The 25,631-nt window shown below is 37.7% G+C and overlaps 1 protein-coding gene across 3 annotated transcripts in view; it reads right to left on the bottom strand.

Moving 5' to 3' along the window:
* Nucleotides 1–25,631, bottom strand: part of MTA3 (metastasis associated 1 family member 3) — a 174,042-nt gene that overhangs the window by 77,885 nt on the left and 70,526 nt on the right. For all 3 annotated transcript variants that reach the window (XR_005372374.1, XM_038561356.1, XM_038561357.1), the window contains exons 5-6: nucleotides 13,058–13,121; nucleotides 8,707–8,824 (exon numbers count right to left, since the gene is read on the bottom strand). Coding sequence is in view for 2 of the 3 variants with exons in the window: in XM_038561356.1 (XP_038417284.1) it covers nucleotides 8,707–8,824; nucleotides 13,058–13,121 (182 nt within the window). In the remaining variant the exon portion in view is untranslated. The remainder of the gene's footprint in view (nucleotides 1–8,706; nucleotides 8,825–13,057; nucleotides 13,122–25,631) is intronic.

The raw sequence follows: 25,631 nt of genomic DNA, 5'->3' as shown, positions 1-25,631 counted from the left end.
ACAATATTGTACTGGCACAAAAATAATCAAAAGCATAGAAACAGACTAGATTATCCAATAATTTACATTTCAAAATTAAGTATTATTATAATAAATTAACATGAAAATAGTATTCACTGTTTCCTATTTCCTTTTTTTTTTTTTTTAAAGATTTTATTTATTTATTCATGAGAGACACACAGAGAGAGGCAGGCAGAGACACAGGCAGAGGGAGAAGCAGGCTCCACGCAGGGAGCCCGATGTGGGACTCGATCCCGGGACTCCAGGATCACACCCCGGGCTGAAGGCGGCGCTAAACCGCCGAGCCACCGGGGCTGCCCCTGTTTCCTATTTCCTAAGAGCCCTTACCCCAGGGTTTCTCAACCTAGGCACTACTGATGCTTAGGGCTGAGTAACTCTTTGTTGTGAGGGGCTGTTCCACATATTATAAGATGATCAGCAGCATCCCTGGCCTCTCTACTCACTAGATGCCACTAGCATCTGTGCCCTAGCCCCCTAACTCCTTCCACAAGCTGTGACAGCCAAAAATATCTAGAGACACTGTCTAATATATCCTGCCCCTGGGTTGAGAATTACTGTTCTACATGGTTGCAATCAACACCTTCTTACACTTAATTTTTATAGGCTGGTGTTTTTAAGTTAGTTAACATCTACCACATTGTTGAAAAGTACATGCTGCAAAATTACACACTAAAAAAATACAGTGGGGGAAAAAAATAGGGTTGGGGCATCTGGGTGGCTCAGTCGGTTAAGCTTCTGCCTTTGGCTGAGGCCATGATCCTAGGGTCCTGCGATTGAGCCCTGCGCTGGGCTAGTGCTGGGCTCTGTGCTCTGCGGGGAGCCTGCTTCTCCCTCTACCTACTTGTGTGTGCTTGTTCTAATAAAAATGAATGAAATCTTTAAAAAACAAAAAATAGCATTTGTGGAAAAATAAAACAAAACTTTAAAAACCCATTAAACTTGGTAACCAGAACATTTTTTAAAAAGTAATATTCATTAATAAAAATACTAGCACAGTTAAATCCCCACCAACATTTCCAAAAAAACAAAGGCTGATCAACCATTTACCACCTTAAACCCCGGACTCAAATTTTTACCACTGAGGTCATTGTATAAGGTTTCTATAAAATTTTAAAAACAGCGTGTAGGTTTATTTTTAAACACTGAGGGAAATATCTTCAAAACTCCCTTCATCTGTAACTCTTAAGCTTCCCCATATAGTTTAACCATAGTGGAAAGTGCCACAGATTTTGAGGTCCCTAAACTAACCACTACTTGCACTAGAGGAAAGCACTTCTTGTAGAATTTCAATCTTTTTTCTCTTCAACTCTGTTTATCTGTAAGAATACTTGCTTCCCCAATTGCTGAGGAAAGTCTCATATAAATTGACCCTACTTCTATACTATACTGATACTTCCCTATTTATCAACTGCATATAAACTAATTCAAGTTTCAAAAGCACATATTGTAGCAGAAGAGACTATACTAATTTACTTCTCTTTTTTTAAAGATTCATTCATTCATTCATTTGAGACAGAGAGAGGCAGAGACATAGACAGAGGGAGAAGCAGGCTCCCTGTGGAGAGCCTGATGAAGGAATTGATCCTAGGACCCTGGGATCACGACCTGAGCTAAAGGCAGACACTTAACCACTGAGCCACCCAGGCATCCCTAATTTAATTCTTTAATTCTCAAAGACAGATACCTCCCGAAATTACCAAATATCAACAAGAATTATTTAATTAGTAGCAGCAGACAGGGGTGGTCAGGGGAGAAATGCTTTATAGGAATTACTTCATCAGATAATCACAGCATAGGATGTGTGCACAGACACTCTCATTGAAGAGGAGAAAATGGGAACTTCGAGGAGTTAGTTTTCCCCCGGTTACTCAGCTAAACAGATTACTGCCAGGCTTTACTCAAACCTGTAAATCTAGTCATTTAAGTTTATTAGTTTAGTGTTATAATATTTTTTAGCAGTTACAAATTTTAATATGCAAATAGATTTTTCTTAAAATTTCAGTATTACAGTGAAATAATAGTGTAGAAATAATTAAAAACTCCCTACTAGCACATCTTTTTCAAAGAAAGTTCTCAAGTGTTTATTCAAACTCAAAAAAAAAAAAAAACTCAATAAAAGATTTAAAATCTCAAAGAAACTTTTACCTTCCTTTGCAAACTACATAGTGATCTTTCCAGATCTCGAGAGTTTGTTAGATGGTGGGTAGCCATAAATGAATTTAAAAATTCTGAAGTTACAAAAAGATTTATTCACTAGCAAGACAAATGCCACAACAACGTCTTAGAATTCATCAAGACACATTCACAAACAAAGCAAGCCTGTAATATATTCTGGCATGGTGCTGATGCGGCCACCTACTCAGGATATTAATTCAAGTTCTATATCCCATGCCAGTGCAGATTGGAATCTGGCCACTGGTCAAAATGTACCCACTCAAAAGTATCAAAAGGGTAGTAAACCTAGACTTGCAGCAAGTCCTAACTACCTGTTCTTGAGTATGATATTTTCTACTATTTAATTTCCCTGCAAACAGGTACTAGCTACATATAGGAGTTTCTAATGATGGATGTCCACATTTTTCAAGAGTGGTTTAACTGTTGGTGTACCTATTTGCCACCCTATACCCTTTTCCCCTGAAAATATATTAATTATAAAAAAGAAGAGTGTTTTTTAAAACTTGTATCTAGTTAGTTGTCTGATTACAAGTGAAATGTAACATGTTGGATATGTTAAATGCTTTAGGCTGAAATAAGAATTCAAAGTGACTTCTTCATTTATGATGAAAAATATGGCATTTTTCTTTGTTAAAGATGAATACTTACAGCTAACAAACTATAAACTTAAAAATAAACTTAACAAGAAATGTATAAAATCTATGACTAAATCTATATTAAGAAAACAAAAACAAAAACCACCAGACCCAAAAGTAGCCTTGAACAAAGAAAAAGACATCCCTTGTTTCTAATTAAGACTTTTCAAAACCATCAAAAGTCTGTTCTCCCTAAATTAACTTAAAACTTAACTGAAACTCTAATAAACATGGTAAGGAAGTAATAATAAAGTTCATTTGGAAAAATAAGAGGAGGATAAGCCTCACCAGATATTACCACACACTACAAAGTTGCTATAATTTAAAAAGTAAATTACTAGAGCATTAACAAACAGACCAGTGAGACAGAATTAAAACCTCAGAAACAGACCTAAATAGACCCAAAGAAACAGAGTCAATCTTACGAAATGACCAATCACCTCCCAAAGTAACAGAAAATATGAATACAATTTCAATCAGAATTCTAATGAAATCTGGGAAGGAAGAATTTGACAAATTGATGAAAACTTAGTCAGAAAAAAAACCTCTGAGATGAGACACCTCCCCATCCTGCCACACACACAAACATACACACACACACACAGAAAATTTTAAAGAACAATGAGGGGAAACTTACCCTAACATAAAACATGTAATAAGAGATAAATAAACTCAAATCTACCACACAACAAAATACTGAATGTAATTTCATATAATAGTAATACAAACAGGGAGAACATGTTAAATTAGTAACCGTGTTTAACAGTGGGCAAGGAGGGATGATCTGAGGGACTACTATTTTTTGTTTTCAGTATAATTGCACTTTCTGCCACAATTCCTATTATTTATAATAAAGTAATTTTAAAATCTAATAAATGGGAGGAAGCAAAGAGAATATAGTGGAGCCCCTTTGTTATGCTATGTTGCAAAGGGACTCGTCATATGCACTTCTAACTGTGTGACTTCTCTGGCGATACTGTGGGATGAGAGACAAGACCCTAAGAGTGGAATACTGAAACAGTAGCCTTCAGAATGTCATTCTCTCAATTCTAAGGTTCACTGGGTATCTCAAGAGATCCAGTAGGGCCTTTTTTCTTCCCTCACCACAACAACCTGGCTTTTCTTATTTTATTTAAGGTATATCGCGTAGGGTTTCATTAGGAGACAGAGTTCTATTACTTAAATAAAGTTTACAAATCACTCACCCAGAAGACTGCCAGGACTGCAGACATGTTAAAGATAATTATTAATACTTGTTAATGGGGCGCCTGGGTGGCTCAGCTGGTTAAGCATCTGCCTTAGGCTCAGGTCATGATCCCAGGGTCTTGGAATTGAGCCCCAGCGGTAGACTCTCTGCTCAGCAGAGGGCCTGCTTCTCCCTCTCCCTCTGCCACTCCCTGCTTGTGCTTTCTCAAATAAATAAATAAAATCTTAAAAAAAAAACCTGTTAAAGAACTATGAAATATCTATTACATTAATGAATTTTCTAAATGCAAAGTATGCTTTGTCAAGTAACTGGTATAATTCTCCAAATGGCACAAGCTGTTAAGAATCATTCCTCCTGGGATGCCTGGATGGCTCAGTGGTTGAGTGGTTGAGCGTTTGCCTTCAGCTCCTGGCTTCATCCTGGAGTCCCCGGATAGAGTCCCACACTGGGCTCCCCATGGGGAGGCTACTTCTCCTTCTGCCTATGTCTCTGCCCCTCTCCCTCTATGGGTCTCTCATGAATAAATAAAAATCTTTATATATATATTCTTTATATATATATAAATATATAAATAATAAATAAAGAATAAATAAAAATATATAAATATATAAAGAATAAATAAAAATCTTTATATATATATTCTTTATATATATATTTATATATATATACTTTATATATATATTTTATATATATATAAAAAGAATCATTCCTCTTACCCAAAAGAACTTCAAGTCCATTTTGAGAAAAATTGTAGAATAAATTATTGCATTCTATGTATCATTTTGTTTCCTAAAGTCATTTTTAAAAATTCTAACCTGGGTAGATATGATTGCCAAATTACATAACTTTAACAAGCTTTTATGCCTTTCATGGGTAAATACATATTTAAATAGTCTTTCAGATAAATGGGATTTTTTTTTTTTAATTTAAGATTTTATTTATTTATTCATGAGAGACATAGAGAGAGAGAGAGGCACAGACACAGGCGAAGGGAGAAGCACGCTCCATTCCATGCAGGGAGTCTGACGCAGGACTCGATCCTGGGTATCCAGAACCACACATGCAGGCCGAAGGTGGTGCTAAACCACTGAGCCAACCCGGGCTGCCCATATAAATGGGATCTTACTAGATTCTATGATCTGATTCTTCTGCCCACTGTTAATTGAAACATCCCAATTTCATTACTTGGTTCAGCATGTATCCTTCCATGAGCAACATACAAAAAAAATCTCCAGGCTTTTTATACACCAAGGCTTACGCTCAATGCTCAAAGGAGAACCATGCAATCAAGAGCTCAGGTGCTGATTTTTAAATTTCTGAAGTCAAATAATAAAAAATAGCATAAAAGATAACACTAATGACCAATCTGCACGGTTCAAGGATGAGAGGGACGAGAGAGTTCACAGAGGAGTGACAAAGGCTGCTTAAGGGATGCAGGACTTGGGCTGGGTGCCTATGGCACACATGGGTACAAGGGACCTCCCTGGCTTTTGGCCTATGCACAGACAGACTTGCTGAACTATCTCACTAGGAACATATATCCCAGTTCCAAACTCACAGAACTGCATGCTACAAAGGGTGGGATATACTACATATAAATTATACATTAATTAAAACAAGGAAAAAAAACCCCATCTGTAAAGGACCACCTGGAAGACAATTTGGTATTTTGTATAAAATCCCAAATACACATGCCCTATGACTCAGCAATTCTCCTTTATTTGCCAGTTATATCCAGAGTACAAAATTACCCATTATTCATATTCATGTTTGTAAAATTTAAAAATCAAGTATTTTAAAAATAAAATAACAAACATTTAGTGGATTTCTAGGTATAGTGATAGAAGTCTAACATCAAACATTAAGAACTAAAATCATAAAAATTACTTCTGGAAGATAAGATGATTTGTACAGATAAGAATGCCAATAAATGTAATTTCTCAACTTGTAATAAACTAATCCACTACTTCCAGTCTATTCAAAATCATTTCCAAACACAGGGAGCACAGACACAGTGTTCTTTTCTTCAAGCTAAATCTTTTTTTTTTATTCAAGCTAAATCTTTATTGACTGCCCTTTCCTGGTATTTAAATTCATGAAAACAAAGGTGTCTATAGCCTGGCATTATTCACAGCCACCAATGACACCAACGTATACTACAGTTCACAAACTCATCTATCTTCAGTATCTGTTGATTTAAATTTTCTGTGTACATTTTCTTAGAAGTATGGCAAGGTAAAGAGAGAGAAAAACCTATGGAGGAACTCATATATTTTGTTTGTTTATTTATTTTAATAATCTCTACACCCAACATGGGGCTTAAACTCCTAACTCTTGAGATCAAGAGTTACATGCTCCTCTGACTGAGCCAGCCAGGTGCCCCTGGAAGAATTAATATGTTTTAATAATCAGAGGGCAAAAGCAAAAGTGGAGCCCTTTCTGTGACTAATGCAAATCATAAAGGCCTTAAAGGAAAAGACTAATAAATTCTAAATTTCCGTATGACAAAAAAATAAATAAAACATATTTAAATTTAAAATCGCTATTAAAACATTTTTTAATCGAAGGGGCTCGGGGGTGGCTCAGTCAATTAAGCATCTGCCTTTGGCTCAAGTCACAATTCCAGGATTCTTGGACTAAACCCTGCTTTGGGCTCCCTGCTCAGGGGAGAGCCTGCTTCTCCCTCTCCCTCTGCTGCTCCCTCTGCTTGTGTGCCTGCTTACTCTCTCTCTCTCTCTATCAAATAAATAAAATCTTTAAAAAAATTTTTTTAAGAAAATAATTTTGTGTTGGGGAGGTATTTGCATACTTAGAGACAAAGGGTAAATACTTCTGTGTTTACCTCTAATAGTCAAAGAATTCTTGCCAATATATAGAAAGATATATAACCATGTAGAAAAAGCACAAGAAATTTAAAGAAAGAGCATTAAAGATAACTGAGCAAACATAATCTCAAGTTCAAAACAAAACGAGGGGACCTCTGGGTGGCTCAGCGGTTTAGCACCTGCCTTCGGCCCAGGGCATGTGTGGTTTCTCTTCAACCTGGAGTCCTGGGATCGAGTCCCACATCGGGCTCCCTGCATGGAGCCTGCTTCTCCTTCTGTCTGTGTCTCTGCCTCTCTCTCTCTCTCTGTGTCTCTCATGAATAAATAAATAAAATCTTAAAAAAAAAAAAAGAAAGAAACCAAAAACCACTAAGACAATGAGATATCAAAATGTAGATAAAAAATGGAAAGTGAAAAAGATCCCTCATATTCAGTGTTGGTGAAAACACCTGGTTCTTTCATACATACAGTAACACAGCCTTTTTGAAGAGCAAAGGAGCATTTTCAATGTGTAAAATGTATATATCATTTCACTTCCAAAAATTATGCTTGAAAAAAATATTTATGCAGCACAAACATATGTATAACTTTTCAAGCAGTATCAATTTGTAGCATTGAAAAATGTAAACGCCTAAAAATCTATCAATAGGGGCCTAGAAGAATTAATTATATAGTATATCTGCACAAATGTTTAAGAACTGCACAGTCACTGAAAAGAATAAAAATCTCCCTAGTCATGTGCTAAGATGGTAAATAAAGATACACCGTTAACTGAGAAGAGCAGGTGCAGAAGAACATGTGCACATGGCGTATGTGGACTGTTCCGGGTGGAGGATAAACCAGTGTGAAGGAAATCAACATGCCCAAAACAACTACAGTAATTAAATATGGGTTTGGAATGAAGGAAAGGGGATGGTGTTGGTTTCCTACATCATACATTGCTATGCATTATTTTTTTTTGTTAATGTTTTACTTTTTAAAACCAGAAAATAAAGGTTTTGGGTTACAGTTATAACAGGAGAAAGAAAAATTACATCCTGCTAAGAAACTGTTTTAAAATAAGAAGTGCTGAATCTCTTCAGTACATAGACTACCCAGATTAGCCCAAATCACTAGATTCTAGGCCATCTCAGATAGATGACTTAGAGGTATTCAGGACCTCAAGGCATTGTATGTGCCACATTTAAGACACAAGTTCAACAATACAATCATTCTTAAAGTTGCATTTAAAAGGAAAACAAGGGGCACCAAGGTGGCTCAGCCAGTTAAGTATCTGACTCTTGATCTCAGGGTTGTGAGTTCAAGGCCCATATTGGGCTAGACACTGGGCATGAAGCCTACCTAAAACTAAATTAAAGGAAAACATAGCCAGAAAACTCATAAAAATGTAAAATAAAAAATAACACCTCAAATTATTTTCTCTTGCTATTTATTGTATTTCCTTTTACTTTTTAAAAGATTTTATCTATTCATTTATTTGAGAGAGAAAGCATTAGAGAGCACAAGCAGGCGTTGCGCCAGGCAGAGGGAAAGGGAGAAGCAGACTCCCCACTGAGCAGGGAGCCCGATGTGGGGACCATGACCTGAGCCAAAGGCAGATGCCTAACTGACTGAGCCACCCAGGACACCAGGACCATGGACACCAGGACCATGACCTGAGCCAAAGGCAGATGCCTAACTGACTGAGCCACCCAGGTGCTACCATTTGTTGTATTTCTATAAGTAGAAGAACTTAGAACTTTTAAACTTCAGCCTAATAGTTGTTTCTCCCATATGAGGAAAAGAATATTTGAGTTTCAAGACATTTGTTTTCATAGGACTTGAAACCCAAAGGGAAACATACCTTCTAAGAGCATCTCTGGAATGTCTGCTTGATATCTAGGCCCCACTCTGATTTCACCTTTGTCAGCTAACAGTGTTTTCACTGAAGGGTCATAGACCAGTGAGTAGAAAAAGGTGTCCTGAAAAAAAAAATGACAGAAAATATTTAGGTAAACTTAATTCCTTCTACTTTTTATAAAGCAGTAAAGCCAGTGTCATGATAATGAAACTATAAAACTTCAGACACTATGTAAGATTTCATCATGGTAAAGAAATTCACAGATCTTAAAGAAGACAATGAGGTTACTGTCATCATGCTAAAGAGCATAAAATTAAATCAAGAAAAATAAATAGCTTACAATAAAGGTAGATTATAATGTTTTGTTGGTTTTAGTCTAAAAGAAAACATTTAACTACTCTAAAACAAGATTCTGAAAAGCTAGCAAAACTAAGCTATAAGTCAAAGGTAAGACATCTGGAATCAAGCAATCATTTCAATCTCTAAAGCCCATACCAAACAATGAAGACACCAGGCATCCTTACTTTTGGAGTATCCATCCACATTTTATCAAAATGTGAAAATACATAAACATCTCACATTAAATAAAGTTTAGAAGAGTTGAGCTCACATGCAGTTTACTAATTAAAATGTCACATTGTATTGCTTAAACATCTATTCTAATTCTGCAGTTCTCCTTTAACTCCTGAAGTACTCATATTTATATATAAATATGTATATAAATATAACTATACCTACCAACCACTACCAGCATACCCACTAACTTGCAAAGGCCCTTGAAAATGAAAAAAGGACCTCCAGGCTCTGGGTCTGCCTTGGGCTCACATCAAGATCCCAGGGTCCTGGGACTGAGCCCCCTATAGGGCTTACTGCTTGGCAGGGGGGCTGCTTCTCCCTCCCTCTCTGCTGCTCCCCATTTGTGCTCTCTTGCTCTCCATCAAATAAATAAATGAACTCTTTAAAAAATAAAAATAAGAGATGCCTGGGTGGCTCAGTGGTTGAGCATCTGCCTTTGGCTCAGGTCATGAGCCAAAAAAATAAAAATAAAAATAAATGCAAAAAGGCCCTCACTGAGCCTAAAGGATAAAATGACCAGGCCACTAGGCCTTTGCTGAATTCTGCAAAACCACTAGATGTCTTATAAAGTCTTATCCCGGCTTCCTGCCATGACTCTGATGGTCATCTACTGAACAACTCTCTGCATTATACCTTAGAGGGGCCCGTTCCTACCATTAGTATTTTACCAAGACCCTGGTGAGCAAGTTGCAGATAAGAGATAATCTGCCAGATTGTACAGCTTTCTCCTTTCAGGATCTTACAGACTGTGATAAAGGGAAAGGAGAGAACGGGACAAGCTGACACCATCAATTCAGAAATTCTGCACTGTGTTTTATTTTATTTTTTAAAGGGTCTTATTTATTTATTCATGAGAGACAGAGAGAGAGAGAGAAAGAGAGAGAGAGAGAGAGGCAGAGACACAGGCAGAGAGAGAAGCAGGCTCCATACAGGGAACCTGATGTGGGACTCGATCCCAGGACTTCAGGATCACACTGTGGGCCCAAGGCAGGCACTCAACCGCTGAGCCACCCAGGCATCCCAGAAATTTTGCACTGTGTTTTAATCACGGGTTACTGTCAGAAGAAAAGCTTAAACAAGAGGACACAACAGTGTGACAATTTATGCATGTAAAAAAAATGCTACCTAGGGAAAAGAAAAAGAAAAAATCTGCAGAATATATAAATCAACCTGCTTAAGTTGATGGAAGTGATGAAAATGTAATCAGAATCATGTGTTTCTGAAGACAGGAGCAACAAAGAATGTTAGTAGGTAACTAAAGCTACCACCACTGGTACATTATTGGCTTTAAAAGAGGACATACTTCTGGTCACTTTGGTTCTGTAAAATATGTTAGCATAGTATTTTATAAAAATAGGATTTTGCCATACTTGACAGTAAAATGAGATGAAATTATTATTTAGGATCACATAGGTTGCTTAAGACTCCTTAAATCTGGTGTACCTGAGTGGCTCAGTAGGTTAAGCATTTGACTCTTGATTTCAGCTCAGGTCATGATCTCAGGGCTGTGAGACTGAGTCCCACACCAGGTTCTATGTTGAGTATGGAGCCTGTTTAAGATTCCCTGTCTCTCTCTCTCTCTCTCTCTCTCCCTCTGCCCTTCCCCTGCTTACACTAGCTCCCATGCATGGTATCTCTTAAAAAAAAAAAAGACTCCTTAAATAAATATGTGCTGCCTAGTATGGGAAATTATTTAAAATGTAAATATAATGTAATAATGTAATGTAATTTTTTAAGAAGTAAAAAATCATGATTAGAAAGTTGTCCTTTGGGACGCCTGGGTAGCTTGGTGGCCTTTGGCCCTGGGCATGATCCCAGAGTCCTGGGATCGAGTCCCACGTTGGGCTCCCTGCATGATGCCTGCTTCTCCCTCTGCCTATGTCTCTGCCTCTCTCTCTCTCTCTGTGTCTCTCATGAATAAATAAATAAAATCTTTAAAAAAAAAAAAAAAGTTGTCCTTTGGGTTGCCATCTTCAAATATGCCAATCTCAGTATTTATAAACTACATTTTCTCAAGGATGGTCTTATAACAGATAAAGCAGTAAAAGGTTAAAAAAAGTGCTTTTCAAATTGACAACAGAATATAATGTAAGCAGTAAATGTAAAGTATAATATAACTTTACTAAACTGCTTCCTCTGGTTTAAAAAAAAAAAAAAAAAACAGGTTTCTTCAAATACAGTGCCAGAGGTCAGTTCCTCTCTTAAATATTGATATAGGACCACGTGCTTAAAATTCAAGGAGACAGGAAAAACTCCTAAAGATCTGTGCAAATTTTCATCTCCTACAATTCTTAGCACATAGAAATTGCCAACAACAAATCAGAAAGCAAAAATACCACTTTTAAAAAAATCACACTGTTGGGGTGGCCTGGCTAGCTCAATTGGTGGTGCATGCATGCAACTCTTGATCCTAGGGTTGTAGGTTGGAGCCCCACATCAGGTTTAGAAATTACTTAAAACTAAAAAAAAAATTTTATATGAAAAACAAAAAAATTTATAAATTGCACTTCTTAACAGCTAAATACACCAGTAAAATACACTGAAACATACTCAATGTTTCCTCCTTTTATTTCTGCTTCTGTGAATTAATACTAATTTCTGAGCTAATTTCTGAACTAATACTAATACTAATTATCTTTATCCATCATTATCCATATGTTGACTGACAAACACTACTATGTACTTTTCTAAATTTCACGTGTAAGTTATAAAGACTATCAATCTTTTTTCTGCCTTAAATATTTACTTCCACTTAGTTTTCTCTATTAGATTTTCTAATGTATGGGGTACTTGGGTGGCTCAGTGGTTGAGTGTGTACCTTCAGCTCAGGTCATGATCCCAGGGTCCCAGGATCAAGTCCCACACTGGGCTGCCTGCAGGGAGCCTGCTTCTCCCTCTGCCTCTCTCTCTGTATCTCTCATGAATAAATAAAATTTTTAACAAAAAGAAAAAAAATTTCTAATGTACAACAGTCCCACTTATCTGCATCAATCTTTTGTAGTTATGCTTTCTTCATTTAAGATGAGACAATACTTTCAAGTATAATAAAAGTTTTTTCAAAGAAAATATATCCATTTAATTCTTTAAAACACACACACACACACATATAAAATACATATACACATACATAAACACGCACATACATACAGAAAATAAAGATTTGGAAAAACAAAAATACCATGAAACTATAAAGGTTAAATACTAAAACATCAACAGTAAAATTTCCCATTGTGGAATATTCTGTATAGAGGCATTTCCTCCCGGCAATGAAGCATATGCTCTCATTCAACTTGTTAAAAAATGTTTAAAATGTTTCTTGTTGAAGTTTACAGAAACACTTTAGTTGACAAAGTTTATTGGGATTTTAGGAAAGAAAGCAGACCACCAGTTAAAAATCTCATCTGGAAAAAGTCTAAAAGAAAAACTGTTTATTTGAAAAACAACAAAAACAAAAAAACAGGCAGGAGGACCAAATACAGGAAAGTCACTTATTTCATAAAGCCAAAAATATTTCTTCCACTACCAACTAAATCATCATACTGTAAAAAACCTTTCATTACCAACTGAAAGAAAACAGACACAGAAATTTTTGCCAACTCTTATCTCAGTTAACCAGAAAAATTAAATTTCCTAAATGTATTCTGGTCATTATGCTTTTATATAATGCTGCTCTCTCTCTAATAATTTGGTGCAATAAGGCATAAATTAAAAGGTATGGGCTTCATGTGAAATCAAGGGAAGAAAAAAACCCCACAAAACAAGTGTAATAGTGAATTACCTCTTTATCAAGATATGACAATACTGACTCTGTCTCATTCAGAAGGGCAACACTGCATTTTCCCCTGTTGGAAAAGGAAAAAAGTGAATAAATGTAAGAAAGGTCACATCACCTTCACAGTGATGACATATACAACATTAGGAATATGCAGGATGTAAGGCTGGTATTAAAAAAGTAGATAGCAGTTAGGAATATACATTTATGTATATACTTAGACTTGCTTTATAACCCTAATGTTACATAACCTAAAAAAACAGTACTGTCTTTGTAGACATTTACTGTATGGCTAACCTGTAGAAAGAACTGTGTTAGGCAGTAAATCTTTATAACATTAAACACTTGACAGGTATCCCCTAATTATTACAGAAAAAAGAAAATAAAACCTTCAGATTAGAAGTGAGTTTCTGAATCTATAAAGAGTTAATATTAGGTGATTTTATACAAGGAGACTTTAGACAGACTTCACCATGCAAACTGATACCTAAAATAATCTTTGGATTTTTTTTTTTAAGTAGCCACTGCATATGAGAACCTAAAAATAATACACATTCATATCAAGATTAACTAACTTACCTTTATTGACATTGCTCTAAAGCCTAGTTAAAATTTAAATACACTGCTATAAAGTAAAGGGCAAAATAAAGACCTACAAATTTACAGACCCTGAAGTCTGATGGCATTTACCTTTGATCACAACCCAGGGTATGAGTTTGAAAATGAATGAAATGTCTATTTAAAAATGAATGTCTATTTAAAAAAAAAAAAACTTGTCTAGACTTGAGAAAAACTAAGGTTATCAAGGTAGAGGCATTTGTTACAAACACTTTTAGAATTATTATCCTCCATAGCTTGAAAAATTCTGTAGAGCTACAAATTTGACAGGAGAATTTTGATAGACAATTCAAGTTATAGATAATTGGTCAGGACTCACAAAATATTTTTAAAATGTCACAATGTCATTAGATTTTGTAAACAAAAGTCACTGCTTGCTCCCCACAAAATGACAAGGAAAAACAAATACATCATATATGCATGGTATGGGAAGCTACAAGAACAAGCTGTTGGAACATCAAAGTGGAAAATAATAATTCAAAGAAAAACATTACCCAAAGCAAAATAAAATGTAAAATGCTAACACACAGGTAAAAAAATCACAATTTATCAAACATTTTGCAAATGTATATTCCTTAAATTTAAAATAATTTTCCCTTAAAAAAATAATTTTCCCTTCATAAAAACATAATCATCTATAGTTACTATCACTTCAAAAGACTTCTGAGAGCATGTGTTTTTCCATATTATCCTGTCAAATCTGTTATTTGGTTAGTGAGAGTTATATAGGTTTTTGGTTTTTCTAATTTAATTCATGGGTATCACTGAAACAGAAAAATTAACATTATTACTCCAGAGCATATAACAACATTCACAGTCAATAATTACCTGACCGGCTCTTAGAAGGACAGAATTACGAATGGGGGGATATTGCTCGGCTGAGGTTTGCACATCTACAGCTGCCACAGAAGACCTTCTGTGACGTGTGTAGTATGTGTGCTCCTCACACATGCAGCATGCTTAAGTACCAAATGGGGTTTCCAAAAATAGGTTTCATTTACTTTTTTTTTTACCTAATAGCTGACAAAGCAGTATTTCTAACATTTAATACTTAATCACCTAGAAGAAATAAAATCTTGCATCTTGAAGTTCTCTAAAGTTGGGTGATTTTTTTAATGGAGAGGAACAAAAGCTGAATGTTATTTTCATAGACACCACTTTCTTTAAGAGCCATTTGGATGTTAAGCGTTAACAAACACTGAAAATATAAACAATACACCATTAGTCTCTTCCATACTGTCTGAAATGACAAGAAGATTTAAATGGAATCATCAAATCATTATTTTCATAATTACATTAGGAGTTAAGGAAATGTTGGTTATACACTGTTTTAGAGATATGACATAATTACAAAATCAAGAGGATACTCAGCCAATCTAAAATATAAATAATTTAAGGGAATGTAGGTTTTATGCAAAATTGAAAATAGGTGATTTTCATTTTTAAATTTTCTTTATGAAGCTATGTATTTTCTCCCAAATTAAAAATGAAAATGTGATACTTAAAATATTCAAGTACATATACTAGCAGCTAACAAAGCAGGAGATTGAGTCAGAATTATTTTATGAAATAAATATGAATATGTAATTAACACATGTACTACCACGCCAAGAGTTGTTGATAAAAGTAGTTTAAAAAGAGACAAAGTGGGGGATTCCAGGGTGGCTCGGCAGGTTTAGCACCTGCTTTTGGCCCAGGGCGCGATCCTGGAGTTCCAGGATCGAGTCCCACGTCGCGCTCCTGGCATGGAGCCTGCTTCTCCCTCCTCCTGTGTCTCTGCCTCTCTCTCTCTCTCTCTCTCCCCCCCTTCTATGTCTATCATAAACAAAATAAAAATCAATCTTAAAAAAAAAAAAAGATTTAAAAAGAGACAAAGTGCTGGCTTCCTTTATGCTGAACAAATTTTGGCTCAAACAAAAAAAAAAGATAAATTTTAAGCTAATCCCAAACTAAAGGAACCATTATCAAATTGTAATATAGAAAACCCAATTGATTGATGATGAATCTCAAGCAATGATTCTAATTGTTCTCTTCCACCACACTTTAATCCTTAAGCAATAAAGATACTCAAACATCATGACATAAGCATAAAATATATCAAAGACCTTAACACAAGAAAGCTCACTCCAGGCCTATATAATTATTCATACTGCTTTTCTTATAAGGAACTATACAACAACACAGAATTTCCATAGAGATAACATACTTTCCCAGAGATCACTGAAAAAGGTTTTAAAAACATACTCTACTTCCGAGACTGCACACGGTGCTGGGTCAGAGACATGTAAATAGATAATTACAACACAACACAATCCCATGGGGCAGCCCCGGTGGCGCAGCGGTTTAGCGCTGCCTGCAGCCCAGGGTGTGATCTGGAGACCCTGGATAGAGTCCCACGTCAGGCTCTCTGCATGGAGCCTGCTTCTCCCTCTGCCTGTGTCTCTGCCTCTCTCTCTCTCTCTCTCTCTCTCTCTCTCTCTCTCTCTGCATCTCTATGAATAAATAAATAAAATCTTTAAAAAAAAAAAAAAAAACACAATCCCATGTTGAATGGTAGGTGCTGATTCCCCAGGTCTCTGAATACTCTCGGTTTCATACCACTGCAGCCTGGAGAATGGTGCAGCGCCACTGGGGTCCCCGCTTAGGAAAATGCAAATTTCTTAGTGCCACACCAGACTCACTGAGGACAAATATCCTTGGGGGAGGGGGGTCAAGAAATCCACGTGGTTGATAAGTATCACCAGGGGAGACTTAGTCCCGCTTACTGAATCTCAGGGTGGGATCAAGAAATCTCCATGAAAATCAGCATCACCAGGTAATGGTTAAGAGTGAACTTGAAAACCACAGGTACTTGGGATGCCTGGGTGGCTCAGTGGTTGAGCATCTGCCTTTGGCCCAGGTTATGATTCTGGGATCCCGGATAGAGTCCCACACTGGGCTCCTTGCAGGGAGCCTGCTTCTCCCTCTACCTATGTCTCTGCCTCTCTCTGTGTGTCTCTCATGAGTAAATAAATAAAATTAAAAAAAAAGAAAGAAAACCACAGGTACAGATGCAGGGTCTGATTGAACTTTCCTTGCTCAATAAAAGATAACCATTAAAAAAAAAAAAGGCATTGTGGGGGGTGCCTGGGTGGCTCAGTCAGTCAAGCATCTGACTCTGGTTTGGCTCAGGCCATTATCTCAGGGTCATGAGATTTAGCCCTGTGAGGAGATCTGTGCTCAGCAGGGAGTCTCCTTGAGCTTCTCTCTCTCCCTCTCCCTCTGCCCCTCCCATGCACACCCATGCACATGCTCATTCTCTCTCTCAAATAAATAATATTAATCTTTTTTAAAAACAGGCATTTTTCTCAATGGCCTTATGAGTCTCACAGTTGCTCTAGATTCTGAACATTTTCTCATATAAAAAAACAATGCTAGGGGGCAGCCCGGGTGGCTCAGCGGTTTGGCGCTGCCTTCGGCCTGGGGCGTGATCTTGGAGACTGGGGATCGAGTCCCACGTCCGGCTCCTTGCATCGGGCTCTCTGCGTGGAGCCTGCTTCTCCCTCTGCCTGTGTCTCTCTGTGTCTCTCATGAATAAATAAATAAAATCTTTAAACAAAACAAAACAAAACAATGCTAGGTTCTGTGATTGGAAATTCTGCAGTTTTATCAAGCATTTAATCCACTGAATACAATGGACAACCGAATAAAAAATAATGAAGTTCAAAGACCCAAAATGCTTTCAGAAAATTACATTTCACATCATATTTTGCTAAAAGGACAAAAGGGAAGATTCAAAATTCTGAATGAAAATGATTTCCAAACCAGAATCATATGCCTAAACAAATCACTGGTATGTGGAGAAAAGATTTTCAAGATAAGCATGGACTAAGAATTTTTTTCTATCTTAGAAGATAGAAATATCAAAAAGAAAGGCAAAACTATTAAATCCATGGAAAACAAAAGATTGCACAAGAAAGAATACATGAGGAATCTTTATATGTTCATAAAATACAATGATTATTATTAAGTTTAAAAAAGGTGACATATTGGGAACACAAGGGAAAGGAAACAGAAGAGAAAGAGGGATTTCTAAAACTGAAAAAGTAATAGTAGCAGTGTAAGAGTGGTATAAATACAGAAGCCACAGAAAAGTTGAAAATGTCTATGGGGGGGGGAGGGGTAGACTGCCCTGGATATTATTACACAACTATCTACATATATTTGACTTTTGAAAAATAATACAATTTAGGGGTACCTGGGTGGCTCAGTGGTTAAGTGTCTGTCTTTGGCTCAGATCATGATACCAGGGTCCTGGGATCGAGTTCCGCATCAGGCTTCTTATGGGAAGCCTGCTTCTCCCTCTGTCTACATCTCTGCCTGCTTCTCTGGGGTTGCTCACAAATAAATAAATAAAATAAAATATTTTTTAAAACTCAATTTAAAGTAAAAAATAGATCCTAATTAAATAAAGTACATATACTTGTATAAATAATATATATATACACCAAGGAAGCAAAGATTATTTACCATGGATCTATATCAAGTTTTCTCAACTCTGGCATTACTAACAAAAGAAGCCAGGTATTTCTTCACTGTGGTAGGCTGTCCTGTGCACGTAGGGTATTTACCAGCATCCCTGGCCTCTCCCCACTGAACAATAGTAGCACTACCACACCTAGCTGAGACAACCAAAACTGTTCAGATTTTGCTCAATGACCCCCAGGAGACAAAACTGTCCCTGGTTGAGAATCACTGCTCTAAAATTGATGAGCCACAGTTGTTGTGTGGGGTTTTTTTCTTAAGATTTTATTTATCTGGGGCACCTGGGTGGCTCTGTGGTTGAGCATCTACCTTCGGCTCAGGTCGTGATCCCGGGGTCCTAGGATTGAGTCCTGCAGTGGGCTCCCCACAGGGTGCCTGCTTCTCCCTATGCCTATGTCTCTGCCTCTCTGTGTCTCTCATGAATAAATATATATTTTATATTTATATTATAATAAATATTTATTTGAGAAAGAGAATGAGTGAGAGGGAGAAGGAAGCTGATGCAGACTCTGCACTGAGCACAGAATCTGATGCAGGGCCCAATCCCAAGACCATGAGATCATGACCTTAGCCGAAACCAAGAGTCAGACACTTAATTGACTAAGCCACCCAGGTACCCTGAACCACAGTGTTCTTTTTAAAAGATTTTATTTATTTATTTGACAGAGAGAGAGTGTGTGCGTACAAGCAGGGAGAGCAGCAGGCAGAGAGAGGGAGAAGCAGGCTCCCCACTGAGCAGGGAGCCCAATGCAGGACTCAATCCTAGGACCCTGGGATCATGACCTGAGCCAAAGGCAGATGCTTAACGGACTGAGCCACCCAAGCACCCCGAACCACAGTTTTCTTAAGTATAGCTTAAGAAGCAAATACTTAAGGACTGTCTACATAAGAGGAAGAGTATGATTGTATGGATCTTTAGACTATAAAAAGGACCAAAAAAAAAAATCTGGAATCCTTTAAACATTTTTATTCAGGGGACCCCTGGGTGGCGCAGCGGTTTGGCGCCTGCCTTTGGCCCAGGGCGCGATCCTGGAGACCCGGGATCGAATCCCACATCAGGCTCCCGGTGCATGGAGCCTGCTTCTCCCTCTGCCTATGTCTCTGCCTCTCTCTCTCTCTGTGTGACTATCATAAATAAATAAAAATTAAAAAAAAAAATTAAAAAAAAATAAAAAATTAAAAAAAAATAAACATTTTTATTCAAAGACATATTTTCTGCTTTAACAGATGTTAAGAAATAAAAATTAAAGAAGGCCCAAAACAAACAAAACAAAGCCTGGAACAGCTGTTTGAGTAGGTAAAGTAAAGGAATAAAAAGCTAAGAGAAGTCTGGGTTTAATGTAACAGATCAATGGATTCTGCAAAGAAAAATGACAAATACTGTTTTGGAAAGCTCATTCTGTCTGTGGCATGTGAGAAAACCAAAGCAACAAAACTTTAATCCAAGATTCTGCAGATTTGATAACAAATACGAAACAAATTATAAAAGAGGAATTCAAGGGGGAAAAATCCCTCTCTTGGTGCCTTTTTTTCCCTTTGTATAGCTAGGAGAAAGTGGATGTCCAAAAAGCCACAGGTATTAGGAAAATCCTCTTCCCTAGCACAGTATGACAAATTGTTCTGAGTACTAGAAAAATCTTACAGGCATTTTCACAACCATGTGAAATACCAGAGCTTGAGACAACATGTAGAATATACTTTAATCCAAAAAAAAAAAGAATATACTTTAATCCAGCTCAGTGTTTTTCTTATCTTATGTCCAAGATACTTCATTTAAAAAGCACAATGTAGCGAGTAAGATGGAGTCACTTATGTCAAGCAGTAACTCGTGTCAAGCAATGATGTAAGCAGCCAAGGGCTTTACAGCTAAGACGAGTATCACCAAAACCAGCATGGGCTGATGGCATCCAAAATTGATAACCGGCAAAGCCAAGAGAGCCTAGAAGAACTGAAAGCTGATAATCAGTAGAATTAGAAGAGGCCTACAAAGACCCAAGACTGGCTACACTCCTTAAAAAAGCAAAGACTTGCAGCAAACTGTCACTCTCCAGATGCTGACCCTTCCATGTCTGACCGCATTAAAAAGGCAACTGCCCCCAGAAAACTCTGCCTAACTGATCTCTGACCACAACAGAGATCATCCACTGGTTGAATATAATAAATAGTAAGTGCCAAGAGCTGACCTGGATGGGAGTAAGGCCTCATCTCAACAGCGTGCTCACAGACAACTTTGCATTTGGTTCATTAACTTTTTGCCCCTTATTGTATCTTGTTTGCTGTGTGACTTTGTATTGTGCTTTGCTTTCTGTACCTGCTATGAAGGCAAATTGAATGTAGTGAAATGTCATTGTGTCTGAAATCTCGAACCTGCTTTTCAATTATGTCAACCTTGCTTTGACTGAATAAAACTTACACTGTGGGGATCCCTGGGTGGCGCAGCGGTTTGGCGCCTGCCTTTGGCCCAGGGCGCGATCCTGGAGACCCGGGATCGAATCCCACGTCAGGCTCCCGGTGCATGGAGCCTGCTTCTCCCTCTGCCTGTGTCTCTGCCTCTCTCTCTCTCTCTCTCTGTGACTATCATAAATAAATAAAAATTAAAAAAAAAAAAAAAAACTTACACTGTGGAAAGACTCAACTCATATAGGTACCTTTATAGCATGTTCATGATGTACAATATAATACTGTTGTAATTTATTCCACAATTAACTACAGACACATACACACCTCATTGCTTCTATGTGCATGAAGTGTTTCTGAAAGCATACCTAAGATTCTAGTTCTGTGAAAAATATTATTGGTATTTTGATAGGGATTGCATTAAATCTTTAGGTTATCTCGGGCAGTACAGACTTTTAATATTTGTTCTTCCAACCAAATGTTTAGATTTTTCAAAAGAGGAGGACAGGGACACCTGGGTGGCTCAGCAGTTGAGTGTCTGCCTTCGGACCAGGGTGTGATCCTGGGATTGAGTCCCACATCAGGCTCCCTACATGGAGCCCGCTTCTCTCTCTTCCTGGGTCTCTGCCTCTCTCTTGCTGTGTCTCTCCTGAATAAATAAAATCTTAAAAAAAGAAAGAAAAAAGAGGAGGGCAGGACACCTGGTGGCTCAGTGGTTGAGCATCTGTCTTTGGCTCAGGGCATGATCCCAGGGGTCCAGAGATTGAGTCTCGCATTGGACTCTGCAGGGAGCCTGCTTCTCCCTTTGCCTGTGTCTCTTCCTCCTGTCTCTTATGAGTAAATAAATTAAATTTTTAAAGAAAAAAAAAAAGAGGAAGACGGCAGATCAGTTTTCTGGGATCTTGACAACAACAAAAAATCTGTTCTGTTATCTAATGCTTTTGGATACCAGGTTACTTCAAACCATATATGGATATACTATCCCCAACCATACCAATTCATAAACTCACTATGGCAGTCTAGTCCCATCTCTCATCTATTAAGTATATATAGCTTTGCAGTCTCTGGAACATTTTTGTTTAAAAAAAAAACAAAACACTCTGCTTATAGATAGATATCTTCTGTTCATTAGTTTCTATTTTTGGGCTTTTCTTTATTTATTTATGAGAGACAAAGAGAGAGAGGCAGAGACACAGGCAGAGGGAGAAGCAGGCTCCCCGCAGGGAGTCCAATACAGGACTTGATCCCAGGACCCCAGGATCATAACCTGAGCCAAAGGCAGATGCTCAACCACTGATCCACCCAGTTGCCCCTCATTAGTTTCTGATATGCATGACCACCTAAAGAAAAATTTTACCTTCAAATATTATTTGCTCTAGGTTAAAACATGAATCAAAAAACTTTCAAATTCCAGATTTTGAAAATAGATGGAAATATTTTTCAGTGTTGACTAGGTTTATGAGTCACAATGCATTTCCCAGTTTAACAACTCCACTTGACAAAGAGACATAAAGGGACAAGTCCCAATACTGTACATTGTATTTATTTAGCCACCTGAGAAATTTACAGTGTTCTAATGTGGGGGAAGGGAATATTTTTAGAGTCTCCACAGAATAGTAATGAATTAAATGACAAGAAAAGCTCATATGCTTATCTCCTCTTTTCTGAGATGCCTTTTTTTAAAAAGATTTTATTTATTAATTCATGAGAGACACACAGAGAGAGGCAGAGACATAGGCAGAGGGAGAAGCAGGCTCCTCGTGGGGAGGCCAATGCAAGACTTGATTCCAGGACCCCAGGATCACAACCTAAGCCAAAGGCAGACACTCAACCCCTGAGCCACCCAGGCATCTCTCTGAGATGCCTTTAAAATGAAAATAAGGGATCCCTGGGTGGCACAGCGGTTTGGCGCCTGCCTTTGGCCCAGGGCGCGATCCTGGAGACCCGGGATCGAATCCCACGTCGGGCTCCCAGTGCATGGAGCCTGCTTCTCCCTCGGCCTGTGTCTCTGCCTCTCTCTCTCTCTCTCTCTCTCTCTCTCTCTCACTCTGTGACTATCATGAATAAATAAATAAAATCTTTAAAAAAAATAAAAAAATAAAATGAAAATAAGAGCATTAAAAATAAAAGAACCTAGGGATCCCTGGGTGGCGCAGCGGTTTAGCGCCTGCCTTTGGCCCAGGGCGTGATCCTGGAGACCCGGGATCGAATCCCACGTCGGGCTCCCAGTGCATGGAGCCTGCTTCTCCCTCTGCCTGTGTCTCTCTGCCTCTCTCTCTCTCTGTGACTATCATGAATAAATAAATAAAATCTTTAAAAAAATAAAAAAATAAAAAAAAATAATAAAAGAACCTAAAATCACTAAGAATCCATCACCCATGATGGTTTCAAAGATTTCACAAAAATTCTGGAAGACAATGACATATAAAAGAGACTGAACAGTGTAAACCAAAGTTAAAGATAAGCATTTTCATTTAACAGGGAAACCAAAAAGCACTGAGCTGGATTAAAGTGTGTATATATATAAATATATATATTTAGGATTAGGAATAAGGCACAAATGCCCACCCTACACATTATTATTCAACATGACACTGGTGGTTTTAGCTAATACAACCAGTCAAGAAAAAACAATTACAAGACAAAGGCCAAAATACGTTTCAAAAGAGCTGATGCTAGGAAAAATGATACTGATTTACCTGGCAGAGCCCTAAAAAAAAGTTCTAGTTTTCTTTAAGTAAAGGTCCTAGTAAAACCAACTCCACATCCTAAAAGGATACTTACCAACAAATTCTGACCACATGAACAGAACTTCTGTCATTATTCCCTTGGTTTTAAAAACAAACAAGTATGAATCACCTAATACTTAAGGAAAGACCACAGCACAAAAGATAAGTACAAAAAATAAAAAATAAATTAAAAAAAGAATCTAAAGAAAAGAGGTGATTTAAGCAACAAAAGAGAACTTTGAAGATACAAATTAGAATTTTTAAAGAGATTTGTGCATATATCGCATTCATAAAACAAAAACATGCTGCACTGAGCAGTTGTCATATAACATATTGGTTTCAAAACTACAGCATAATGGTCCAACATTCTATACACTGTGCGATGCCTACCACAGTAAGTGTAAATGACACATTTTTTTTTTTAAAGATTTTATTTATTTATTCATGATAGTCACAGAGAGAGAGAGAGAGGCAGAGACACAGGTAGAGGGAGAAGCAGGCTCCATGCACCGGGAGCCCGACGTGGGATTCGATCCCGGGTCTCCAAGATCGCGCCCTGGGCCAAAGGCAGGCGCCAAACCGCTGCGCCACCCAGGGATCCCGACACATTTTTTTTAAATTAAACAATACCATCAGGGGATCTCTGGGTGGCTAAGCGGTTTGGCCTCTGCCTTTGGCCCAGGGTGTGATCCTGGAGACCCGGGATCGAGTCCCACGTCGGGCACCCTGCATGGAGCCTGCTTCTCCCTCTGCCTGTGTCTCTGCCTCTGTGTGTGTGTGTGTCTCTCTCATGAATAAATAAACAAAATCTTAAAAAAAAAAGAAAAAAAGAAAAAAAAAACAATACCATCAACACTTTTTAGAAAGATTTTTATTTATTTGAAAGAGATAGAGGGATCCCTGGGTGGCGCAGCGGTTTAGCGCCTGCCTTTGGCCCAGGGCGCAATCCTGGAGACCCGGGATCGAATCCCACGTCGGGCTCCCAGTGCATGGAGCCTGCTTCTCCCTCTGCCTGTGTCTCTACCTCTCTCTCTCTCTCTCACTGTGTGCCTATCATAAATAAAAAATAAAATTAAAATTGAAAGAGATAGAGAGCATGGGCAGGGGGAGGAGCAGAGGTTGAGGGAGAAGCAGACTCCCCGCGGAGCAGGTAGCCCAATGCTGGGCTCGATCCCCGGACTCTGGGATCATCTGAATACAGATGCTTAATCTACTGAGCAACCCAGGTGCCCCCACCATCAACACTCTTGAACACTATACACAACAACTGTGCAATACGCATCATTTTCAGGAGTAAATAGAATATTTACAATTGGCCACTTGCTGGGCCAGAAAATGTGGGTCAACAAAATGTTTATTTATTTTTTTAAAGTATTCATGAGAGACACAGAGAGAGAGACACACAGACACAGGCAGAAGGAGAAGCAGGCTCCATGCAGGGAGCCTGACGTGGGACTCGATCCTGGATCTCCAGGATCAGGCCCTGGGCTGAAGGCGGCACTAAACTGCTGAGCCACCTGGGCTGTCCTCAACAAACCTTTAAAGACTAAAATTATACAAAGTGGACTCTAATTATAGTAAAATTAAGCCAGAAATCAACAACAGGAAGAACTGGAAAATCCCTACATCTCTGGATATTAACCAATAAACTTCAATAATTCATAAATCAAACACTTAAGAAAGAAAGGATGCACTGAAAAAGAGCATTCAGAAGACAAAAAAAAAAAAAGGCACCTCTGAAATTCTAAAGCATACTTGGCAAAATTAAAATATCCAACATGCTAGCAGATAAAAGTCAAAGAGTTAGCTCAGAACCAAAACCAAAAAATATGAGAAAAAAACAGAAAACAAAGCCAACCCAGGAGAGCTAACATACAAGCAATATTAAGTACCTGAAAGAGGAAAAAAATTTTGAAAGAAATATTAGCAAAAGAACTCCCAGATATAAAAGACGGGATCTTCCAATAAAAATGGCCTACCAAATATCCTCATCATTGAGGCTTTACTGAAATTTCAGAAAACTGTATTTCTTATATTGGTAAGAGAATTCTAAGAAGATTTAAGAGAGGGGGGAAAAATAGGTAATATGCAATGTATGGAAAAATCTATGTGATATAAAACTACTATTCAATTACAATAGATATCTGAGAATAGGGTAATTCCTTCCATGTTTTGATGGAAAATCATTTTCAACCCCAAATTTAATACCAAACTAATCATGTATCATGTGTATAGTAATAAGTTATCTAGACATTTCATTCCAGAATTATATAGGAAGCATTATAAAATATGTAAAAGAGAAGTTGAGATTC

This window comes from Canis lupus, chromosome 17 (genome assembly GCF_011100685.1).
Source record: "Canis lupus familiaris isolate Mischka breed German Shepherd chromosome 17, alternate assembly UU_Cfam_GSD_1.0, whole genome shotgun sequence".
Classification (NCBI taxonomy): domain Eukaryota; kingdom Metazoa; phylum Chordata; class Mammalia; order Carnivora; family Canidae; genus Canis; species Canis lupus.
This window is presented reverse-complemented; position numbering and strand designations above follow the sequence as displayed.